This window comes from Falco biarmicus, chromosome 6 (genome assembly GCF_023638135.1).
Source record: "Falco biarmicus isolate bFalBia1 chromosome 6, bFalBia1.pri, whole genome shotgun sequence".
NCBI classification, from domain to species: domain Eukaryota; kingdom Metazoa; phylum Chordata; class Aves; order Falconiformes; family Falconidae; genus Falco; species Falco biarmicus.
In genome coordinates, this window is record NC_079293.1 from 54,305,801 (window position 1) to 54,327,442 (window position 21,642).

The 21,642-nt window shown below is 37.3% G+C and overlaps 1 protein-coding gene across 9 annotated transcripts in view; it reads right to left on the bottom strand.

The window, feature by feature from the left end:
• EYA4 (EYA transcriptional coactivator and phosphatase 4) overlaps positions 1-21,642 on the bottom strand; it is a 158,100-nt gene that overhangs the window by 120,468 nt on the left and 15,990 nt on the right. For all 9 annotated transcript variants that reach the window (XM_056344605.1, XM_056344611.1, XM_056344610.1 and 6 more), the window contains exon 2: positions 19,292-19,393. In XM_056344605.1, coding sequence (XP_056200580.1) covers positions 19,292-19,324 — 33 coding nt within the window. In that variant the 5' untranslated portion in view covers positions 19,325-19,393. The remainder of the gene's footprint in view (positions 1-19,291; positions 19,394-21,642) is intronic.

Here is a 21,642-nt window from a genome sequence, read left to right on the forward strand (position 1 = left end):
ATATAAAATCTAATTCAGCTCACAGATGAATGCACCTTATCAAAAACTGAAATGACCTAGAGCAGTAGGAGTCTTCCAGAAAGCAGGAATAGCCGAAAAAAAATAGTTTGTCTTCTAATATCCACCCCCAGAACATCCCAGGTGGGAGATTACAACCCACATGCCAGTTACTCTTACGGGCTCCAATTCAGAAAAGCATACCTATTCAGGAAAGCACTTAATTAAGCACATGCTTATACGCTTTTCTGAATCAGGTCCATGGTACCATAGGAAATGGGTATAACAGACATTAAATGCAGGATTAAAAGTAACTCAGAACTTAGCTCCATAGCATAAGCTTTCATTTATGTACTTTTATATTTTTAAGATATGATGCGCTGCTTAAAACATAGCCCAGCTAAGCACCCTCAACTGTAAAATGCAGTGGGGCCAAAAGGAGACCTTTTGTATAACCATATCCCAGGACCCATTCAGAATCTCACGTCTAGTCCACTGTAGAAAGTGCTACAAAAGGTGCAGAGTGCAGAGTACCCTTTTTTTGCATTACTTTATTCTCCAGCAGATGGGCAGCTTTGGGCATATTGACATAATGGGGATAAACGGCAGGTGGCCAAAGAGCTGTTCACCTCTGTGGTTTGGAGCTACTGATACATACCTAGTCAGAGTGTGCAAAAACGGAGCAAGGGAGGAAAGAACCCTGTACATGTTAATCATGCACAGGAAAGATGACTTCAAGAAGGTCATTCCTTTTTTTCACTAGCAGCACTGCAGCACAAAAAATTTGTATTTTTCCTTCCATTCAGTGCTGTTCTCTGAGAAACCTGAAGCTGAAAAAGGTGGTGGCTATCAGCAAGCAAGATTGCACAGCGGCTGCTTTGAGCAAAGCAGGAAGCTGACAGGGCACACATGGGCCAGATGGATTAAGAGCCACTGGCAAGGTCTGAAAAATGACAAGTTTTGGTATGCTGTCATATCAGCATGTGATTATCAGCCAGCAGGAAAACCCTGTGGTCTGCACTGGAAAAAAAACAAGTCTATGAATGGTAATGATGCATATGTGTGGGAATACCAGACCCCTTCTTTAGTTTCAAATAACTGTTTTGCTGAAAAAGGTTACTTTTTTCACATAGTTCATGTTGATTTTCTATCACTTAAAAATAATACTAAACTGAATAAAAGTATATCGTAGCATAACCATTCAGAACATTATATTGAGAAGTTTAAAAACATTCTGCTGCCTGTAAGAGCTTTGATCAAAGAGGTAAAAGCTAGATTTGGAATCTCCCTCAGTGCAAGATGACTATAATTTTAATACAGGAAAATGAAATAAAAAGCTACCCTTTCATTCTGTGGCAATGTTTATTAACACTGGAAATCAGCAGAAACTTTAATAAGTACCGACCACTCTAAACTTTGGATTTAACAAACCAGAAGCTACACACACTCTCACAACATTACTAATATATTTTGCAGTCAGCCAATCTGTCAAAATCTGGGTTGGTATAATTCAGAGTTATTAAACGTAGTTCTATGAAATAATCTTGAAAGCTAAATTCTACAAAATAATCTTGAAAGCTAAAATAGCCAGTCTAATGAGATATTATTTTCTACTTTCACTTCCTAAACCATAACATCATGCAATTAAACCAACGGAATAGTTTTCACATAGGCAGCATTCACAAACTGATAACCTGCTGGTCAGCCCAACCCTATGTAATGGAAAGGTGTATATAACCTGAGCACACTTGACAGGGCTGCAGCAGTGTTTCAGACAGGGAAGCAAGGTTCTTTTCAAGTCAGAGCAACATGACAAATAAGTAGGACAGAAATAGCAGAGGGCTGCAAATTCTGCATACCAATTAATGCATTACTACCATAGACTGACTTACAGTTTCTGAAGGCTTTACTTTTCATCATGCGACAATCATTGAAGGATCTCTAAAGCATCACATATCAAATCACAAACCCATGCAACTATGCAGCAGTTTCTTTACTGTGTGCTTTTAGAATGCCAAATAGAATGCAGGAGATCCTCTTTGAGTATGAAGATGAAATACTCTTATCAGCAGTTGTTTTTCTGCAGCCCTCAAAACCTAGCGTCTCCTACAGCCATATTAATTATGAATACTCTACAGAATTACCTGGGTTGCATTTTCATTTTTCCTCATGATTCTCTACAACTCATTCTTTGTATCAATTTCTTTTTAAAATTGATATACATACATAGCAGGGATTTACAGCTACATGCTGGGCACACACACACACCCACCCCATTACAAGTCAAACAGGCTTGACCAAAGCTCCAAAAAATTTGTCATGTTTTTGCTCATCCTTAGACTGAATTTGCTCAAATAACAAAAAATTCTGGTATGAACTACAAAACACTGATACATAAAGTGCACACACCTGCTAATCCCACTGCATAATAGAGTGGAGGGTCTGCAGGGTTTGTTTTCGTCACCATGTATTTGGTTTCTTTGTTTGCTGTTGGTTTGGGAGCCAAGAATTTTCTGCTGAATTAGCAGATGTTTACTGGCTTATCAAAATTCAGTATTTAAAATATTAACATGTCAATGTTCAAAACAGTGAGTTTTTTGCTAGTAGTAACAGTGCTTAAACTCACTCATTAAAAAAATATATATCTTCCAACCATTTCCACTAAATTTTATATATTAAAATATTTACACCAAGAGCAAGTGTGAAAAGTGTATTTCTTTATATGGTATGGGGAGTTTTTAATCCTCAGGCCAGCTTTTCACTTCTGTACAAGTAAACAATGTTAAGTTTCATGCAAATGGAGCAGATGACTCCAAGAAAGGGCAGGATCTGCTGTAAAACTGTAGTGTTCCTAATTTTAATCTATGATTTCTTTCCTTTAAAGAAAGTTTGCAAATCTAAAGTCCCAGGGAAGCAATAACTCTTAAGCCAAAAAGTAATGCTGGTCTTAGGCACTTAGTCTGCTATTCAATACATACAGTAATAAAGTTTTAATAAAGATGACTACAGTTATTCAAAAGAGTCTAGTGTCATATGAATGTGGGAGGTCTTTAACCGATGGTAGAAATTTTTATATAATATTTCTTTCTAAAACCACACAATCATTTCAAATCATATATATTGCATAAGAAGTAGGACAGTTTTGAATTCAGGAAATTTAATGATTTAAAATGTACTATACCGTATTAGGCAGTGTAAAATTGTTCATAATATATGGCCAATTATATACGTAGTGATGGCCAGTGTTGTCACAACTAGAAGACCTCTGCTGGCATAATAACAGTTATGCTTCCCACTTAATACACATTTCCTGCTAACTATAAATGTTTGGTTTGTTCATATTCAATACATGTAAAGACTCTGGTCATTCATCCATAATTATAAAAAGAAAGGATTGTACATTTGAATAAAATGTAAGTCTTTAGAGTATCTAAATGTTGTCAAAATTCAAGGGCTTAATTCTTTATGAGGGCAGAAAATGGATGCCATGATTTACTGGAATTATGCTATAAATTTCTTAGTAGTAAGACAGATGTTGGATGTTTTTCAAAATGTACCAACTGGAGACAGGATCCAGGTTATGCAGGCATGCAATGAGGCTGCTAACGAACCTTAGACTGCTATTCATCATAAACTAGATTTTGGAAAAAAATTTGCCTTCTCCCAAATGATTTACTCAAATATATTTCAAGCGAAGTGAGCCTGTACTGAAAAAAGGGAGAAAAGAAAAAAAAAAAAAAAAAAAAAGGAAAACTACAACATCCCCACTAGCCTAAATGCATTACTAAAGAAATTCAATTTTTTCTTCTACTTACAGGACTTTATTCTATTCTCTTAAGGTAGATGGAAATGGAAAGACAGTTGGCAGGAGCACAGTATTTCCCATGATTTCTTACTGTGTCATCTACAACAGAACCCTTTAACTCTAGTTATGCCACAGTGATTTACACTTCTTTGCACTGAAAAGGCATGTCTCCTTTGTTACACGTGGCTTGTGTGGGTACTGGGTAAAGCAAGCACAGCAGTTATCTCTTGTGTTCTATTACATGCTGCCATTAAAATAATGTGTAACTAATAGCTTCCTTCAAGCAACTAAGAGAAGTACATCAAGCACAAAAAAGCTGAAGGATGGTTGCAAGCCCACACAGCATCCACCCAGTTATGTATCCTTTCAGTGGAAAATAGTGCCAAAAACTACACACTGCACAATACCTTTATTACACTTTATTACACTTTCAATATTCACTTTTTATTAATGCAGAATAGTCTTGTCAGCTCCAGAAATGACAGAATGATTTATTCTGTCATTTTCTTTCCCTTTGGAAGGCAGCTACAGTTCCTCTTTATTTCCAAGATGAATCTTTTCTCCATTTCCCCCCTTTAATCTGACACCATTAAATTTACGACTTACAGGGCATTATAACCTCACAGTATGTACACTATGATGTTAAATGGGAAGCCCTGGGAATGAAGCCAAGCTGCAGTGGAGCTCATGGATGTCAAACTCACAAGCATACCTTAGTTTGGCCTTGCGTAATTCACTCACTGGGTTTCTCTAATTTAAATGGAGCTATTTTCTTCTGGGAGAGCAGAAAAGTCACACATGTAAACTTACCAGGTGACATTAGTAACATTTATAGATAAGAATACAGCTTTGTCTTTCGCCCCAGCTGGCCAGAAATTGGAAAACAATGGCAGAATCATGGTTTTGGCCTTCACAAAACAGTGACCTTTTTATGTAGCCAAATGCAAAGGCCTTATCTCTGTAGCAGCAGTCATAACACAGACAGGACTACTGCAGAGATCTCCATCAGCATCATAAAAAATCTTATTCTTACAGACAGATTTACACACAAGCCTTTGCTGCCTGATTTGTACTATGTATGGCATCTGCTAAAGACCATTTTCCAAATCCAGATTTCAAGAGAAACTATTATACTCTCTTGAGAGAGAAAAGTCTTATAAAGGAAGGCTAGGAAAAAAAAATAGAAATAAAGCAGCTGGAGATACTTTCTGCACAATCTAATATGTCTGTGCCTCTATACAGTCTTCAAGACTTTTATAATGGTTCGACTGTCTGAGATAAATTTTTTGTTAGCATTAAGCTCAAAAGCTGCCACTGCACAGCAGCAAAATAGCAGGGACTGATTCTACCATTCTCTCCCAGGAACCAGTCGTAAAGGATGGGTGAACAGTGGGAACAGCCCAGGTTAGCTCCAAACATCAGAGGATGTTCCATAAGCCTCCCCTAGACAACAGTTAATTTTTCAAGTAGTACTCAGTCATGGCACTTTGATGATTTGTTAGAGCAGCAGCACCAAAACGTATAAAACATGAAAAGTAAACACAGTGGCTTGGCAAAACCAGCAGCCACGGAGCCGTCTCTGTATTACTCACCCCAACAGGCAGCCATGCTGTACTTCACTTTCCTACATTACTGCACATACTTGGCCAAGTATCCTTACAATCTTCACTTACATTTGGTTACCCTTTTTCCCATGGATGCTATATGCCATCTTTTGCTCTCTTTCAGCATTAAAAATTTGCAAGAAAATCAGCCGTATCCTATACATTCCTATGTGTACTCTCAACTAAAAATTTCCTCAGTGAACATGTAAATTTTTCAAAAGAACTGAGCTAGCTATTACAGGTGGTGTGAGTATTACATGTTAAAAAAATAGGGGTCTGGATGACACTTTACACACCTGCTGTGTGTTGAGAAAAATACTCCACATAAAACTGTCAATGCTAGTGTCAGTCTTCTGCACTTCAGACACCGTTTCTGATCTATCTGCTGCGATCCTCTTCAGAGGAGTTAACATCTGCCTTGCTACTACAGCCTTGCTAATGAAGAGAAGGTGAGAAAAAGTTACAGCAGTTCAAAGCTGTCATAGTGTTTCAGTAAAATTAACAACCTTGTTGATGTTTTCCATTTTAGCTGAGTTACAGGACAGCCTTGCCTAGAAAGAATTTTAAAATTACCATGCTTAAGCAGTGAGGCTCCAGTTAAATCCTTCCAGTCCAAGGGGCCTGGTAACTAGCACTGCAGAGACATAGAAAAGAAACCATGCAAGCCATGCACAGCCAAAATTCACAACCTAAGTCTCTTCATTTGAACAATAGCTTAAAATACTACTCATGAAGAAAAATAAACTTTACTGTATCTTCTTCCTCTCACTACCCACGGAATAGCACAACTGGAAGCAGACAAAGAAAGACTGCTGGAAGGATACTGGCTAATACTAATGGAAATAAAGTTTCAAACTCCAAAAAGGGAAATGTCCACTTCCATAGAATAATGAAGGAGAGATTTCCAGTGAGGTTTATCAGCTGCTGGATTTTTTTTCTTTTTTTTCTTTCTTTCTTCCTTCCTTCCTTTCTTTCTTTCCTTCTTTCTTTCTTTTTTCCCTTTTCCTGAGTTTTATGTGTACTCATTATGGATGATGTTTTTACAAATACACTCTTGATTAGACTGTATTGTGAATATTGATATCTTCTCTCATTCTTTTCTGAAACTATGCTACCAGCAAGTATAATTTTTGAGCACTGCGAAGCACTCAGCTGAAAGTGTCAGATGTTTCAAAACACTACATCGTTTCTGGTTAGGCACTGCACCCTGTATTCAATAAAACCTCAAGAGCATCTCCTGAGACTGCTAGAAATCAGAGGACAAATAGTAGGTCAGTTCCTGCTCTTAGGACATGCCAGACGGGTTTCTGTAACTGGTGATTTTAAAGAAGCCATGCTGCAGTCCTTTTACAACCAGCTGGCATCCTTCCTCTTCAATGCATGTCATGTTATGTGAACCCAGACAGCAAAGAATATAGCAATGCCCCTGGGATAATTACAGTTACTCATTAGCTCCACACTCCTACAGGTAAATTGGTGAATTTTGCACCATGATTTGCAGGTCCACAATCAGGTCATATCCACAGCACTGACTATTACTGCAAGATCAGTTATAAACGGAAGTAGATTGAGACATAAAAATTTTAAAGGTCTTTTTGATGCACATTAGGCTCTTCATAAACATGAGAAATTAATCCATCCATGAAAGAATATGTAGTACAAGTTCAAAGCATTATAGTCTGCTTTTTATCATTATGTAATTTAGCATGTAGACCACATCAAGATTTCCTTGACTGACAAAGTATACAATTTCCCATACACCACAGAAGATAAAAGTAGCAATTACTATGATCTAAACATACCTCTTTTTCTCCTTTTTTAAGTGCTCACATAAGCTCTTTGCACAGTAGCTCTGCTTGATAGGCTGACAGGCTTTCAACAACAGGTGAATTTTACAGCTGCATGACTCAGAAATAATTATGTTGGGATAAGGCTCTATATAGGCATTCAGTTTTTGTAGACATAAAAAAGAAACATTCAGCAGGTTAACTACAGTTGCATGGCTACAGAATGTGTAAAATGCCAATATTCTAAATAATTCTAGGTCTTCTTCTATCTGTACACAGGCATTTAGGTAAAAATATGAAGGCGGTCAGTAGACTTTCCAAACCTATCACTTCTTCAAACCTGGTTATATTTGGTAGGATGTCCTGTTATGCAATTATTCAGTCTTATCATGCCAGGACTTTCAACAGAACTCTTTATAAGGTTAAAGTCCAAAACAGAAGACATCCAACAGCATCAGAAAAGCACTGAAGTGTACCATCATTATTGTAATACATCTGCTATCATAGGCATATTCTAAATTACAGTTTAAATTACATGAACTTGAGATTTTCAGTAAACATTTCAGGATAAGGTTCTCAAAATGTTAGCTAAATCTAACCTTTTAAAATTTAAAATAGATACTATTTCAACCTGGAAAATTCAGGCCAATGTTGACTTTTCCGGCAAATCTATCAGTATGTGTTTTCTTTTGTCAACATTAAGTACTACTGAAGTCTAGGACTAACAAGAAAGAACTGGAGTTTATGAATGATCAACCAATGATGCATCACATAAGTGCCCTTTGTGCTGCAAAGACTATTTCCTCTACTGCTACTGTCATTTTGCAGTTATCTCCAGATTAAGTTTAGCATCTAGCAAGAAAAATGTAAAAATTTCCTTCAATTAATTAAACTCTGGATTCCTTGACTTAAAAGCAAGTCATGCACAAAACTGAGTATGATATCAATTCCTTGGAAGCCTATGATTTTCACTTGTGATGCCCTGAAGAGTATGGTTTAAATTGTCATTTACTACATTTATTAATAAATACATAAATACATTCCGTTTGAAAGAATGAAGTGATAAGGAACCCCTTGCACCTTCAAAGATATAGGAAAAAGGGATAAAACTAGTTTCATTTTTATGAATTTTCTAGATACAGATGCCACATTAAAAAGGCTAAAGGTTAATCCTTACTTTTGTAATGTGGTGCTAAAAACAATGAAAACTCATTATCAAAAAGATTTAACTTGGGCAATGAATCTGAGAAGATGACAGACAAGCAGTTAGGTAACAGGATAAAGAGCAGGATGGCTGGATGTCCGTAGCCCACCAAAGCTCTAGCACCACTACAAGACCACAACTACATGAAAGAGAACATACAGAGCTTTCTCTTAAATACAGCTTTCTGTATAAATATAGATACATACAGAGCTTTCTGTATAAATACAGCTCTTAAGATTATTTAGCATATACTGAACAAATGAATGTGCCAGTGACTGGCACTTAAGCTTAGGCTGAGTAAAAAATCACTTGAAAATTAGATAATAGATGCGTAATGGAAGATGGTAAGCAGTAGCTCAATGTATGACTTGGAGTACAAGAAACTGATTAAATGTATCTAAAGGGAAACTGATTGGATTCAAGTTCCTGAACAGTTAGACCATGGCATATAGGACACTGACAGTACACAGCATTCACTCCTGCTGTCTCCTGTACTTCCCTGAGAACAGAGACTCCTGTGTGAACTCTGTTAAGTATAGAAGACATTTCTCCCTCTGATGGTAAAAGCTACTGAAAGGATAGAAATGCTCCACAGATTTCATTGCAGAATTATTTTAATTTCACTGTTTCAAACACTATCAAGTTTACGTCACACCTGAAATAAAACAAGCTAAAGAAGAAACAACAGCCTGTTCCACTCAAGCAAATGCCTCAACTGCTGGGAAGCAAGATGCTGCGCTCAAGGCACAGGCTACTGGAAGGATTTGAACAGTAGAATAAGAATCTTTCAATGGGTAGAAAAAGAACAAACAGAGGTTTTGCTAACTGCCCGATAGCCTCTATGAGGATGACCATGTAGGGAACAAGTTATTTCTCATGCTTAGTCCAACCTGGGCTGATAAATCTACAAATCCTATTTACTCAGTCAGTAAAAAGAATTCCTAAAAACAGTTTAAGCACACATTACTCACTGCTGGTTTCTGAATTACCATCATAGTTTGACTCTGTGAAAGAAAGAACTAGCATCTACACTGCTGTGACCAGCAATGTGAGGTTCCCAAGGTATGGGTGTTTATCCTGTAAATCCCAAATATGCTCAGGTAGCACCCCAATGCATTTCACTACAAAGCCACATGCAGTCCCACAGGGAAGGTGACTGTGTGACAAACTGAAACTTGAAAATCTGTGCTAATTTTTTAACAGTTGCTAACTGAAATGAGATAGAAACAAGTGAAGTTTGTTTAGCTCCTTCCCTTGTATATTTTGACTGAATCACATGAACAAAAAATTTAAAGCCAAACATTTTGACTGAAACACATGAACAAAAAAATTTAAAGCTTCACAGAATAAGGTACAACTAAAGGTTTGCATTATAGAAGATTTTTTTCATTACAGAAATCCCACTAGTCACTTCTTCCACTACTAAAAAAAAAAAAAAAGTCCTAAAAAGCAAAAATCAGGGTGAGTTAACATTCACCCATCTATATTTAACCTAAGATCCAGATTTAACCTTTTAGCTTCATATTACCTTATCAAATTATATCATTTATGCCTCAAAAATTCTATGTCCAGCATTTTCCAGATTGGAGCCTGTAGGGGCTGAGGATGAGGGGCAGTGCAAGAAAAGGAACCAAACAAGCATTAGGGATCAAAATGCACCTTTCTTCCAGGTTCTCTGAATCAGACGATCTTCCAAGAACCTTCTCTGTACCTTACCTGCTAGTGGGATGTAGAGCAAAGAGCGTACTGAAAATACAGATGAGAATGCCAACCTGCACACACCTGAGCTCAGCAATGAGACTGAGCAGGGTGCCTGAAGGACCCCAAGGGTAAAACCACTTAAGTCTCCACTTTGAAGGCTGTTTCACAGCAGATTCTCTTCCTTTTGATACCACCAAATTCTAACTTCAGCAGCTATTTTCACAGGGGAAAAGGTACCCCTCCCCCCATATTCTCTATTAGCATTGAAAAAGAATGTCAGCCGGCGCTGGAAAGTAGTATCTTGTAAACTTCTTTCAGGAACTGGTCAGGAAAGCCATACAGCATACTGAGTGCACTAAAAGTATCACATTGGTAATACATATATAATACCGTAATATGTTCGGCCTTGTTACTCAACTATTTTTATTCCTGTTAAGCAAATCTAAAAAAAAAAATAAAAAAATCATTCTAATGTTGCTGTTTACTGTGAAAATTTGTTATTTCCAGTGCATACCAGCAACAATTCACGTTATAAAGAACATCTGACCACAAGATTTTTCACACCTCTGTATACAGCTTTTTCTTTCACTACAGGAAAGCATATTAAGCTTTTCAGATTAGAATTTATATCAGTTTCAAACACAGAAGAAAATCTCTGTCTATTGCCCAGATACAGCTCTGTCATCTACTGGCATCAGCAAAAGAACACACCTGCAACAGTCAGCAAGTCCTACTGCGTCTGAGACTCAGGTTTATCCAAAGGCACCTGTGCAAACCACTAGACTGCTTTTTTCTTTTTTTCGCTCTCTTTTTCTTTTCCTTTTTTTTGGGGGGGGGGGTGGTGGTGGTGGTGTTTGTTTTTGTTTTTGTTTGGGGTTTTTTGCTTTAGGCAATGAACCTGGAAAATGGGAAAAACCTCTTCACTGAAACAAAAATTTTACCATAGGTGGCCTAGGTTTTCTAGGGTAAGCAAATTTTCCATAAAAAAAACTTAAATTTCAGGTACAGGTTCTTAAACACTACAGGACTATAGATCTTTTCAGAGTATTTCTCAGCCTTGTTGTTAGTTGACAAATGACAAGTGCTGAGCTTATTAGTGGCTCTGTTCAACAACATTCTGGTCTGGTTTTGCCCTAACTATCATGAAACCAGTGTCAGGATGCAGTTAACATATACTGACAAAGAAAGTGAGATGATAAACTAGGTCTGTTGCCACATTTAAGAAAAGGTTTGTTGAATCAGCTCTGGTCTTGGCTGAAATAAACTTTGTTTCTCATCTAGAAGTTGCCTTTATAAGAGTAACACTAATGCAAAACTGGTCTCTCAGCTGCAGCGCTGCTTTGTATTTGGGTCAGTGGACCTCCTGGACTAAAGCTCGATCACTGCTTAAGTCTAAGTGCTGGCATGCTGCAAAGCACCCTACAGCAACAATAGTCTCACCTGTCATCAGGTGTTGGTTTCAGAAGTATGGAGGATGAACTAATCTTAAAAGAAATTATTTTATTAATTAATAAAATAAGCAACACAAGATTTGCATTGTTTCTTCAATGGGATCCTCTGAGACAAGTTCTGCCCCAAGTGATATTATGGCAAAACTATTCCCATTCACTGTAGCCCTAACATTTCAACACTAAACTTTTCCTCCTTTAAGTTGCTAGAGAATTAACCTAATACAAAAGAGGACAAGGATGTGACTGTAGTTTAATGGGTCTGGATGTGCTCAAAGTGTTTAAGACATACTTTATAAAATATGAAATTATATTCTTCATCTAGTGTCATTTTATGATTTAAAAATGTAACACTTCTCCCTGTCATTCCCTTTTTTAATACAAGTTGACTTGCAAGACAACCACTCAGATACTGAGGCAAAGCTCAGAGAAAAGTTACTAGAGGGAGAATAAAGAAACCATGACTGTTATATGATGCTAAATAAATATTAGCCATAGCCACAAATCATTCAGAAGTATTTGCTAATAAAATACTTCTGAAATTATTGCTTTTATTTTGTATTTCCAAGTATTTTCCAGAAAAGTATTTAAGCACATGCCTAACTTAAAGCACATGAGAAATCCCATTGATTTCAGTGGGCTTACTCACATCCCTTACGTCCCATACATTCTTAAGCACACTGCTGCATCTGGACTTTTTGCAATAATCAAATGAGAATAAACCAAACATATGTTCAGTGTAATCCATACTTTTCACTTAGAAATGTAGGCATAGTCATTTAATAGACATGAAAGCACTAGGCTTTTAGCCTTACAAAATGAAAAGGCTAGAGAAGATCAATTGGTTGTCATATTGTCACGTTTTGTGTGCATTACAAAACACTGACACCTTCTTATTGAGGAATAAAGTATTTATTTCTGTACATGTTAACGTCACCTGGACCCTGCCAAAATCAGAAGCCTAAGCTGATACACATACAGTAAGTGTCCTAAGGAAATGATTATATTTTCACTTTGCATTCACAGATAGGACTGATATGGACATCCTTGGAAATTTCATGAGTAATTCTAAGTTAAAATACAATATTAAAATAATTAGAAGTATAGCATTTAGAAGTTTGGTATTTTAAATGCTTGAACAAGTACCTTATCTTATAAGAAAAATCCATCTGCAGAGCTTGGAATGTGTCTTGTCAGATTTCAATGATTTCACATAAAGAAGCATTTTTAGGGAGAGGCAATACTTTTATTAGACTGGCTCATATGTTCCATATCTTATATTTACATGCATATATACAAACCTTTTCTTATGTGACTAAGCCTTTGTTGAGGCTCCAAAGAAGGCCTAAGTTGGCCCACTTCTCAGGCCTTGAAAAGAAGTTTTTGTACCTGCAAGTTTTTTCCATTTTTTTCTAGTGGTATTATCTGTTATAATACAATAGAAGTCACCTCTGATATCCCTATAGCATCAGAGCTACAACTTCATTATTAATACAGAATTCCATGCTCCCGGACCCCTAGAGCCCTCTGGGCAGAAGACAGTATCTACCTTGAAGGAAGTTTATCTAGCTTATGGAAGTAGCAATTTTCTCAAGTAGTTTTATCCCTAAAATTCCAGTGTGGAGCCTCTCTGGAGCCAGGAATACCAGTCATAACAAACTATATGGTAGTTACGTGTCAGTCCTTGTCAGTGCTCCAAGGACAGTATGTGACAACAGAATGTATTTCTTTTATTGGTTTCTGTTGTTATTAAACATGGCCCATAAAACGCCTTTCCATTTAAAACTCTGATACTGACTTTGTAACATCTTCCAGGAAACAGGTGGAGAGCTGACCCGGAGGAGATGTGACAGTGCCAGTGAGAGGAACAGTTCTGTTTGCTTGCCAGCCCCTCTCCTCATCCCATCTTGCAAAGTTACAGGCTATGGATGTTATTCTGTCCCGTTCTCTTGGATATTTTTTGAAGGGATCATGTATTTAGCATTCAAATCATAATTTTAATTAACTCACAAAGAAATGTACATTCTATTACATGTGTCAATACTTGTATCTTTGACCAATGCCAAAATGTATTATTCCTATTATATGCAATTCATACAAAACACAAATCAGCTCAGTTTATTCCATGTGTCAAAATGCATTATCTGCTTCTGAGTGCCCTCTGATTTGGTCTCTCCCATTTGGTAAATGGGAAAAATAAAACACATACACGACTACTAATGTAGAGTGGAAAAGCTACCTTCAGATTTAGCACTGGTGGATTATGGTATAGAAATTACAGAATGCTGAAGTGGTAAAGGGCAAAGAAATTAGAAAAACAGTATTTATGTGTTCACAGAGGTTGTCATGCCGTATGTAAAGATATTGCAGCAGGAAGAGAACAATGGTGATGTTTCTGCCTCAAATTCCTATTAGATTACAGGCAAGGCATTATGGTATTACACTTTATTTTTTATCTACTATAATTCAAAGTGGTTAATAATTTTGGATCATCAAGCCATCTATATCTCTGTGCCAATTACTGTGTCTATAGAAAGGGGGTAATAAAATACCTAAGCAACCTTCCAAAATGCTCTGAAATGTAACTTGGAAAAGACACACTGGTTCTCGTTTACTTCAGCTGACTTTCAAGTTACAACATTTTTCTTTCAATGATTGCTTTTAGTTAAAAGCAAATAATCACTCATTAAGGCAACTATATTTTGCTTGCTAAATGTGTAATTTCTTCAGAAGATACTCACTTACTGGTATTTAACATAGTTCACTGCTTTCATAACAGTGAAATATTTGTGCATACTGACAGCATTTCATGACCAGAAACTAGACTAGATAACTTCCAGAGGTCTCTTTCAACCATCACTAATTTGACAAGATGAATTGCCTGTACTATTCCAAGTCCTACAAATATTGGTATCACAGAAATAAGAACCGCAACCTGCTATGCGGTGATACAGAACAGTCTTCTAAAGTATGATTGACATTTAAAACTCAGTAAAAGAGCTTAAACTATTTTTCATTTCATTGAAATGAGCTTCAGCCAGAGTTCCCAGGGTGCAAGCAGGCTGCCCACCCCGGAGCAGGGAAGACGAAATGCTGCAGGCGCAGGGCTCATGCATCAGAGAGGTAGCTACCACTGAAAACCGATCTGCAAGGGGATCAGATCTGACACCTTCACACGTTAAAACAAAACAAAAACGGGGAAACAACGCTGTCTGAAAAGGTTGCCAGGGATGTCCAGCTGCAAGCAGGACATAAATGCAAGTAACAGATATGATAGTCTGTATAATCTGATTAAAAACAAATAACTTACCAAGGGCACAATGAGGATGATTGTCCAAACATCATAAAAATGAAAACCTGTTCGTTCAGGTTTAGCCTCACATCTGCTAGCATCCTGTCCTACAGCACTGCAATCTATTGTTTAATTCTCAGCTAAAATGAAGTAATCTAAATATGCACGCTGTTACATAAAAGGGCCAGAGGATGAAATTACACCAGCTTCTAACAAGGCCCTTTGAAACCCTAAACTAGCAAGTTAGCTGCCAAATTATTTTTCTTCTACTACAGATTGAACAGCAAATAATGGCTATAAGAAGATAAAATAAAGAGTCTAGAACTGACGTTCTAAAAATCCTGTGTTTGCTATACCAAAGCACAACAGAGGACTATTTAGGTGCTAAACATTTATCATCTTATTAACCATGTCCAAGACCAGTATTAAAAACTTTTGTCTCCCTTTTTGCTACACTCTTCATAAATAAAAGATCTATAGTTTCCTTCTCTCCCAACTTCAAAGATAAATAGAAGAATTTTTAACATGCATCTTTTGAAAAAAGTATTTTTTAGAATTTAGCAAAAATCAGCATATTTATTTCAAAGGATAGCAATAACAGTAGCAAAATCTAATGTGTTTTATTACCTTCTACATTGTTTTTCTTTTGTGCATATAAAGACTATGACAATCACAGTTATTAAAACTATGTTTTTACCTTGCCACATCTGTCTGTGTGAAACCAGTTTGTGTAGCTTTAAGTATTCTCTTACTTGATAAGTAGCAGCCTGCACTTGGTGACAGACATCACACAGGAACAAAAAAAAGACCATTTGGTTATTTTCCTCTATCTGTGAAATACCTGTCTTACTATTTTCTTCTTTTTCTTTCAGAATACTATAAATTGAACCTTTCTATTAATGAACAGAAGATTTCCTCTTATGCACAGATGCACAAGTATATTCTGCATCTGAATTGGAAAGAAAAATGAGAGTTGTGAGCTCTTTAGGACACAACTTGCCCCACAAGTACAGCACCATGATGAGCCCCAGCCCAGCCCGCTCCATGCCAGCTGGAGGAACCTGCTGGATCTCAGCTGCACCTGAAGAGTCCCAGCTCTACTCTGTGCTAGGTAGTAACCTGCATTATTTTCCTGCTGATCTTCAAGATACAGCTATTTACCTATGCAGTTGTGTGTAAAGACAGGAAACCCGAAGTATACTCCACTCTGATTCTCACTCTTTTTATCACTGTATGATTTAGATAAATAATAAACTCCACTCTGATTCTCACTCTTTTTATCACTGTATGATTTAGATATGTCTCAATTCCCGCACCTCTGCCACATGGGACTGGGAGTGAGAAGGCGAAGGAAAGTGGGCACAACAGGCTTCCCAGTACAGAGGCTCTGTGGTATGACAGGCAGGCAAGGACACTGGCTTCTGGTCAATCAGTGCAGAAGGATTTAAAATTTAGCAGGGGCAAGGAATTTACTTGACATAAAAATAGGAAAAATAAACAAATTACTGACATAATGCAATAAATAGTGTATATATTACATCTAATCAAGCTGGCATCTCAGAAAACACAGCAGCTGCTCAATTCAGTCAAATGCAATTCTTTAGAGGCTCAGAGAACAGGGGTGCACTTAGGTTTCTGAAGCAGCATGTAGTCCTGCAGTCACTGGTCTGAGACAAAAGTGGCAGAGTTTATTTCTTATGCCGCAGCTGGGATGCTGTGGAATTGCTCATAGCTATGATCATATGACTTTCACCTGACTGTAATATAGTTTAAGAATAGGAATCATAGAACTAATCATTTCTTATTAGTGTATTTTAAAAGAATAGAAGACAAGACTAAACAACAAAAACTTGAGTTAGAACAATAATAGTGATCTCAGAATTACAGAGCAGATTGTCAAAATAAAAGCTACACTACAGTCCATCATACTTCATGAGGACAACCCACTTGCAGAAACCAGCATAATTTCTTTTCTTTAAAATGAAACTTGAAAATTAATCTTGTTCACTGTCCAAAGGAACTGTGCCTAGCCTCCTTTCCCAAGGACAAAAGGCTCCTAACAGACTGCCGAGGGAAATTAATTCAATAAAGGAATCTCTCTATTCAGAAAACCCAACTGTCCATGAAACATGCCACCCAACCTTCTAACCAGAAAGCACCTTCTAACCCATCTTGGTTGCAAAGACAGGCAGTCTGTCAAGTAACTAAGGACTAGAGTATTTGGGGCAAGGTGCCAGCACAATTTTGAGCACAGGTCTTGCGTTCATGCTTATTCACACAATCTAATACGCTCGCAGCAACAGCTAGATCCTTTGGCTCCTTGAATTTCCATGGTCTAAATCTTATGTACCCAGCTCCCAGAGAGGAATCCTGAAGCCGAATGAAGTATGTAGGCTCCTTGAACATGTCAAGGAACGGAAGTCCTGCATGATGAGCAGAAACTGCCTAGAGCTAACTAGTACAAAACACATTAACGGATACAAAACACCAGGGCAGCACAAGCAGAAGGGCTGTAGGATATACAGCTGATACTTTCCTAGAGCTTAAACCACCAAAGTCTTGGCTAAAGAATGCACCCTTCTTCCTGGCATCTCTAGCTCACAGTCCTGCCTTGTGACTTCAAAGAACTAAGCCAGAAACACTATTTTCTTTTTTAAAACCTGGCTATGAGAGGAGTTTAACCATGAAATAATAGTGAAAAGGCTTTTGAAGTGGAGAAATGAAAGTCCAGTATCTGCTTTAGTCAGACAGGCCTCACACTACAATTCCTTTCCCAGGACAGTGCCCAATGCCTGGGTGAGATCTTAGTACAGGTGCACACTTGGATGAAGAGCATGATGGAAGAGGACTCTTCCCACCCCTTCTGTTGAAGTTCTGCCACTGTTCATCAAAGAGTAACAAGAATAAATGCTTGTCTTGAATCACAGTTTTCTGTGACACTAACAATAGCATTAAGGACAGGAAATCCTATCTCCATATGCAACATGGCACAGGTTTCACCTCAATTTGTAATTTGCAAGGTTGTTCCCACATATTAGCATCAAGCTATGTAGTAACTATGAAAAATACTACAGAAAGCATACTACAATAAAGTAGTAAAATGGCTACTAAAGTATGCATATACCAGGCATCCAGTGGTGCAAAAACTTTTAACTGCAATGAAAACACAATTTTGCACTAAGCTATTTCCTATTAATAACCATACCATGTACACTGCACAGAATAATTGTTCCACAGACTATGAGAGAAGAACTTCTGTGTAATCTTTTATGACCTTTATAAAACTTTATTAAATTATGGAGCCATGTAGCTTTTACATGCTCTGAAGTCTTGGTTGGGAACAGTTTAAATACATACATAGGCACGGCTGTCCCAAGCAGTGCCATCATAGTGACTTAAGACACTGTCAAGACTTTCCAGTTCTGTACCATTTTAAATCAGTAATAAAACTCTAGTCCAAGATAAAGTCTCAGATAGGAGCTATCCAGTCAGGAGCAAAGCACTTATTAAATAAAATTACCGACATTTTTAAAACACATGCAACTCTTCTCAGTTCCTTGCACTTGGGTTACCTATAAAAGTCTCTGCTATAAAAAAAGATATTAATACTAGTTTATTACATGGATAACCTCTTCCAACGTGTCAGAAATAAAAATATGAAATCCCTTTATTCGTCTTGAGTACACTGAACCCAAGCTGAGACCTGTGGGGATCATGGTACTCACACAATCTGCCAGTACTGTGGAAGCTAGAAATTAAGATGTTAAAAACAGTGCCAATACTTTTGGATGGCGAGCCCAGCCAACTTTAAATTTGATCAGAGAACGCTGTCTCCTCAGAACTGCAGCATGGTGGTAAGGAAGTCTGGAGACCACATCCTTAAAGGAAAGGAAAAATTAGAAAGGAAAAAGGAGAAGAAACGTTCACCCTGTTTTTCCCAGCTATTTCATGAATGACAAGGGGAATCTCCCTCTGACATGCGACAGGGAGCCATACTGCCAATTCTCACAATTCCCTTGAAATCCAAGACAGTCCTGAAACAATTTACATCGTCTGCCACAGTCTGACCATCTGAAATGTCTCATTGGCATTTCCTTGCTCTCGCTTTGGCAAAACTATGGATATGCATTTTGATACAATTATTTGAACAAGGCATACCATTGTGCAAGTTTTTAACATTTTATTCTTCCAGTGTACCTTAATTCCATCCATCAGCTCTCCGACAATTCTAGTTCTGAAAAATGCTATACAACTATGATCTTTTACCTTTCAACAGGTTAAAAAGATTAAAACCCCTCACTTTATGTATGAACTAAGACAAGGTTTGAATCTAGTAGCTCAGAAGCTTTCCCCTGTTTTTACTATAATTCTCAAACCTGAAGCAAAATCCCTTCAAACACAGCTTGAACAAAGTGCAATTTATGCAGTTGAGTTTAGCAACATTTGCACTTACTGACTGTTCACTTGGATCCTGAGAGTCTTCCATGGAGGTTATTCACTTTTCTTTTCCCCCTCAGGCAGAAATTCTCTTCCCTCCAATTTACAGCTCAATACTCTAAAAAGAAGAAAAAAAATGAACATATTAGTCTGCGGTTCCATTTTCAAGGCAAACCTGCAACATACACCCTAACTGAGGCTGTGGTTTCACTAAAATCTGCAGCAAAGTTCCCATTGACTTCTATGGAGCCTAATTTCATATAAAATGTTTCAACACCTCCGGTATTATTTCGGTAAGCTATCTAAAATACACCAACAGAAACAAGAATACACTTAAGTAATAATTATTCAACTCCTGCAATAAAAAATAGTTATGAAAACAAACCAATAAAAAAGCTAAAAAGCTAGAATATTTAATACAGGCAGCTGTTTAAGTAGACAACGCAAGATAACCCTTGGGAGGGCACATTAGAAAAACAATTATGGAACTTTGAACAAAACTGCTTAATACACATTTAATGATAACCTCTTAGTCATTAAGTGTCTGGCAGAAAAAGGTTACTATGCAATTATCAGCATGAAGTCCCCTCTCTAAGGTCCATTAAATTCCTTTAGGATTAAATAAAATACACAAAGTGGTTTATAACAAGCAGCTCCCTACAAAGTGCTAAATGGCAGACATTACCCTAATTATGTGCTATGTCTCTATGCCTTCTCTCATAGGGTGAATCACTCTCATCAAATATTGAGATCTTCAATAAGAAAAGTCCATTTTCTAATAGTTCTGCATACAAATTATTATGGTAACCTTAACTATAAAGCCACACATTTATATTATAATCTCCATTCTCAGAAAAGATCCGCTTTGGAGTTATGCAAGTTTGCATAATTTAGAACAAAACAAGTGTCAGGGATATTTCATATATGCAATAATCATAATATTTGTAGCTAATGTTACATTTAAAAGAAAACAAAATATGTAACAGTATGTAAACACAAAAATTAAGGAACACAAACAACCTGGATTTGTTTATCAATATTACCTGGATTTGTTTATCAACAAGGCACCCTAAATAAACATGACCTGGGAGTATGCCCAATAACATAAACACATTATGGATCTTTGTTTTAAATTCTGACCAGCAAACACTGACACTTCATGCTACCTCTGCCCTGTCCCAAGGTAACCACCACTTATCTGAGGTTAAACAATGTGTAGCTCTGTTGGCACTTGCAGAACACTCAAAGGAACCGGAGCCACAGCCCATCGCACCCACACATTCCCACCCACTGCCCTACCTTGTAATGTGAATACCTCCTTAGTCTGAAGTGCCACTTACTTGCCATTATCTCCATTTACTGCCTAAAATGCAACTCCCAAAATTTCTTTGTCTTTTGTACCAAGTATTTCCTAGAACATACACACGTGCACAATGACACCCCCGGTCTACTTTTTTCCCAATTCTTACCTGGATGATACTCTTCTGTTTTCCTTCCCTCTAACTTTCAAAAATATTTTTATTCACATTTCATTAATTTTTACCATGATGTTATATGAGGAAAAGACCAATGCCAGCAAATCATGTTGCATGTATTTCAACTTATCAGAAAGCTGAAAATAATTCTTGTTTTTCAAAATGGTTTCAGTCTCCCGTTGATTTAAAAGATGTGTAGACATGGTGCTTAGGGACACAGTTTAGTGGGACTTGGCAGTGTTTGGCTTACAGTTGGACTCAATGATCTTAATGGTCTTTTCCAACTTAGATGCTTCTATTATTTCAGAGGGAGCCAAGACACTGACATCTTCACCCATGATGCCTTCACCAAAACAGTAACCACCACTCATGGCTTTTTGGTCAATGTGGTGCACACACCCTTGTATTTTTAAAATTCTTCTGCTATTTTTGTCCAATGGAGACAAAAGGTGAATTGAAAGGCTTCTTTAAAACACCCATTACAGGCAAATTTCAGAGAGAAGCCTATGAAGAACAGTGGGTGTTTTGAGGGAAAGCAATTCTGCATGGCAGCTCCTGTGGCAGCCTCTGCCAAAGAAGGCAATTCCAAAGACAAAGGCAAATTTTCACAACCGATCCTAACATATTCCATGAATAACTTAAACACAAAATCTGCTTTAATTTAATTAAGAGTTTGAAGTGTGAGCATGTTACTGCATTACTAAGACTGCCTGCAGAAAGAAATGGTCAAGCACTCAGTAGTAAAATACAAGATTCAGAACAAATTGACAAGTTTCTAGGTTTACTGACTGAAAGTCAATGCCTGGCTTGCATTCAAACATTAAGTGCTCTAAATCTGTCAGATCCCTCACTTTCTGTGTGAAACTCAACTACAAATCAACTACGGAGCCAC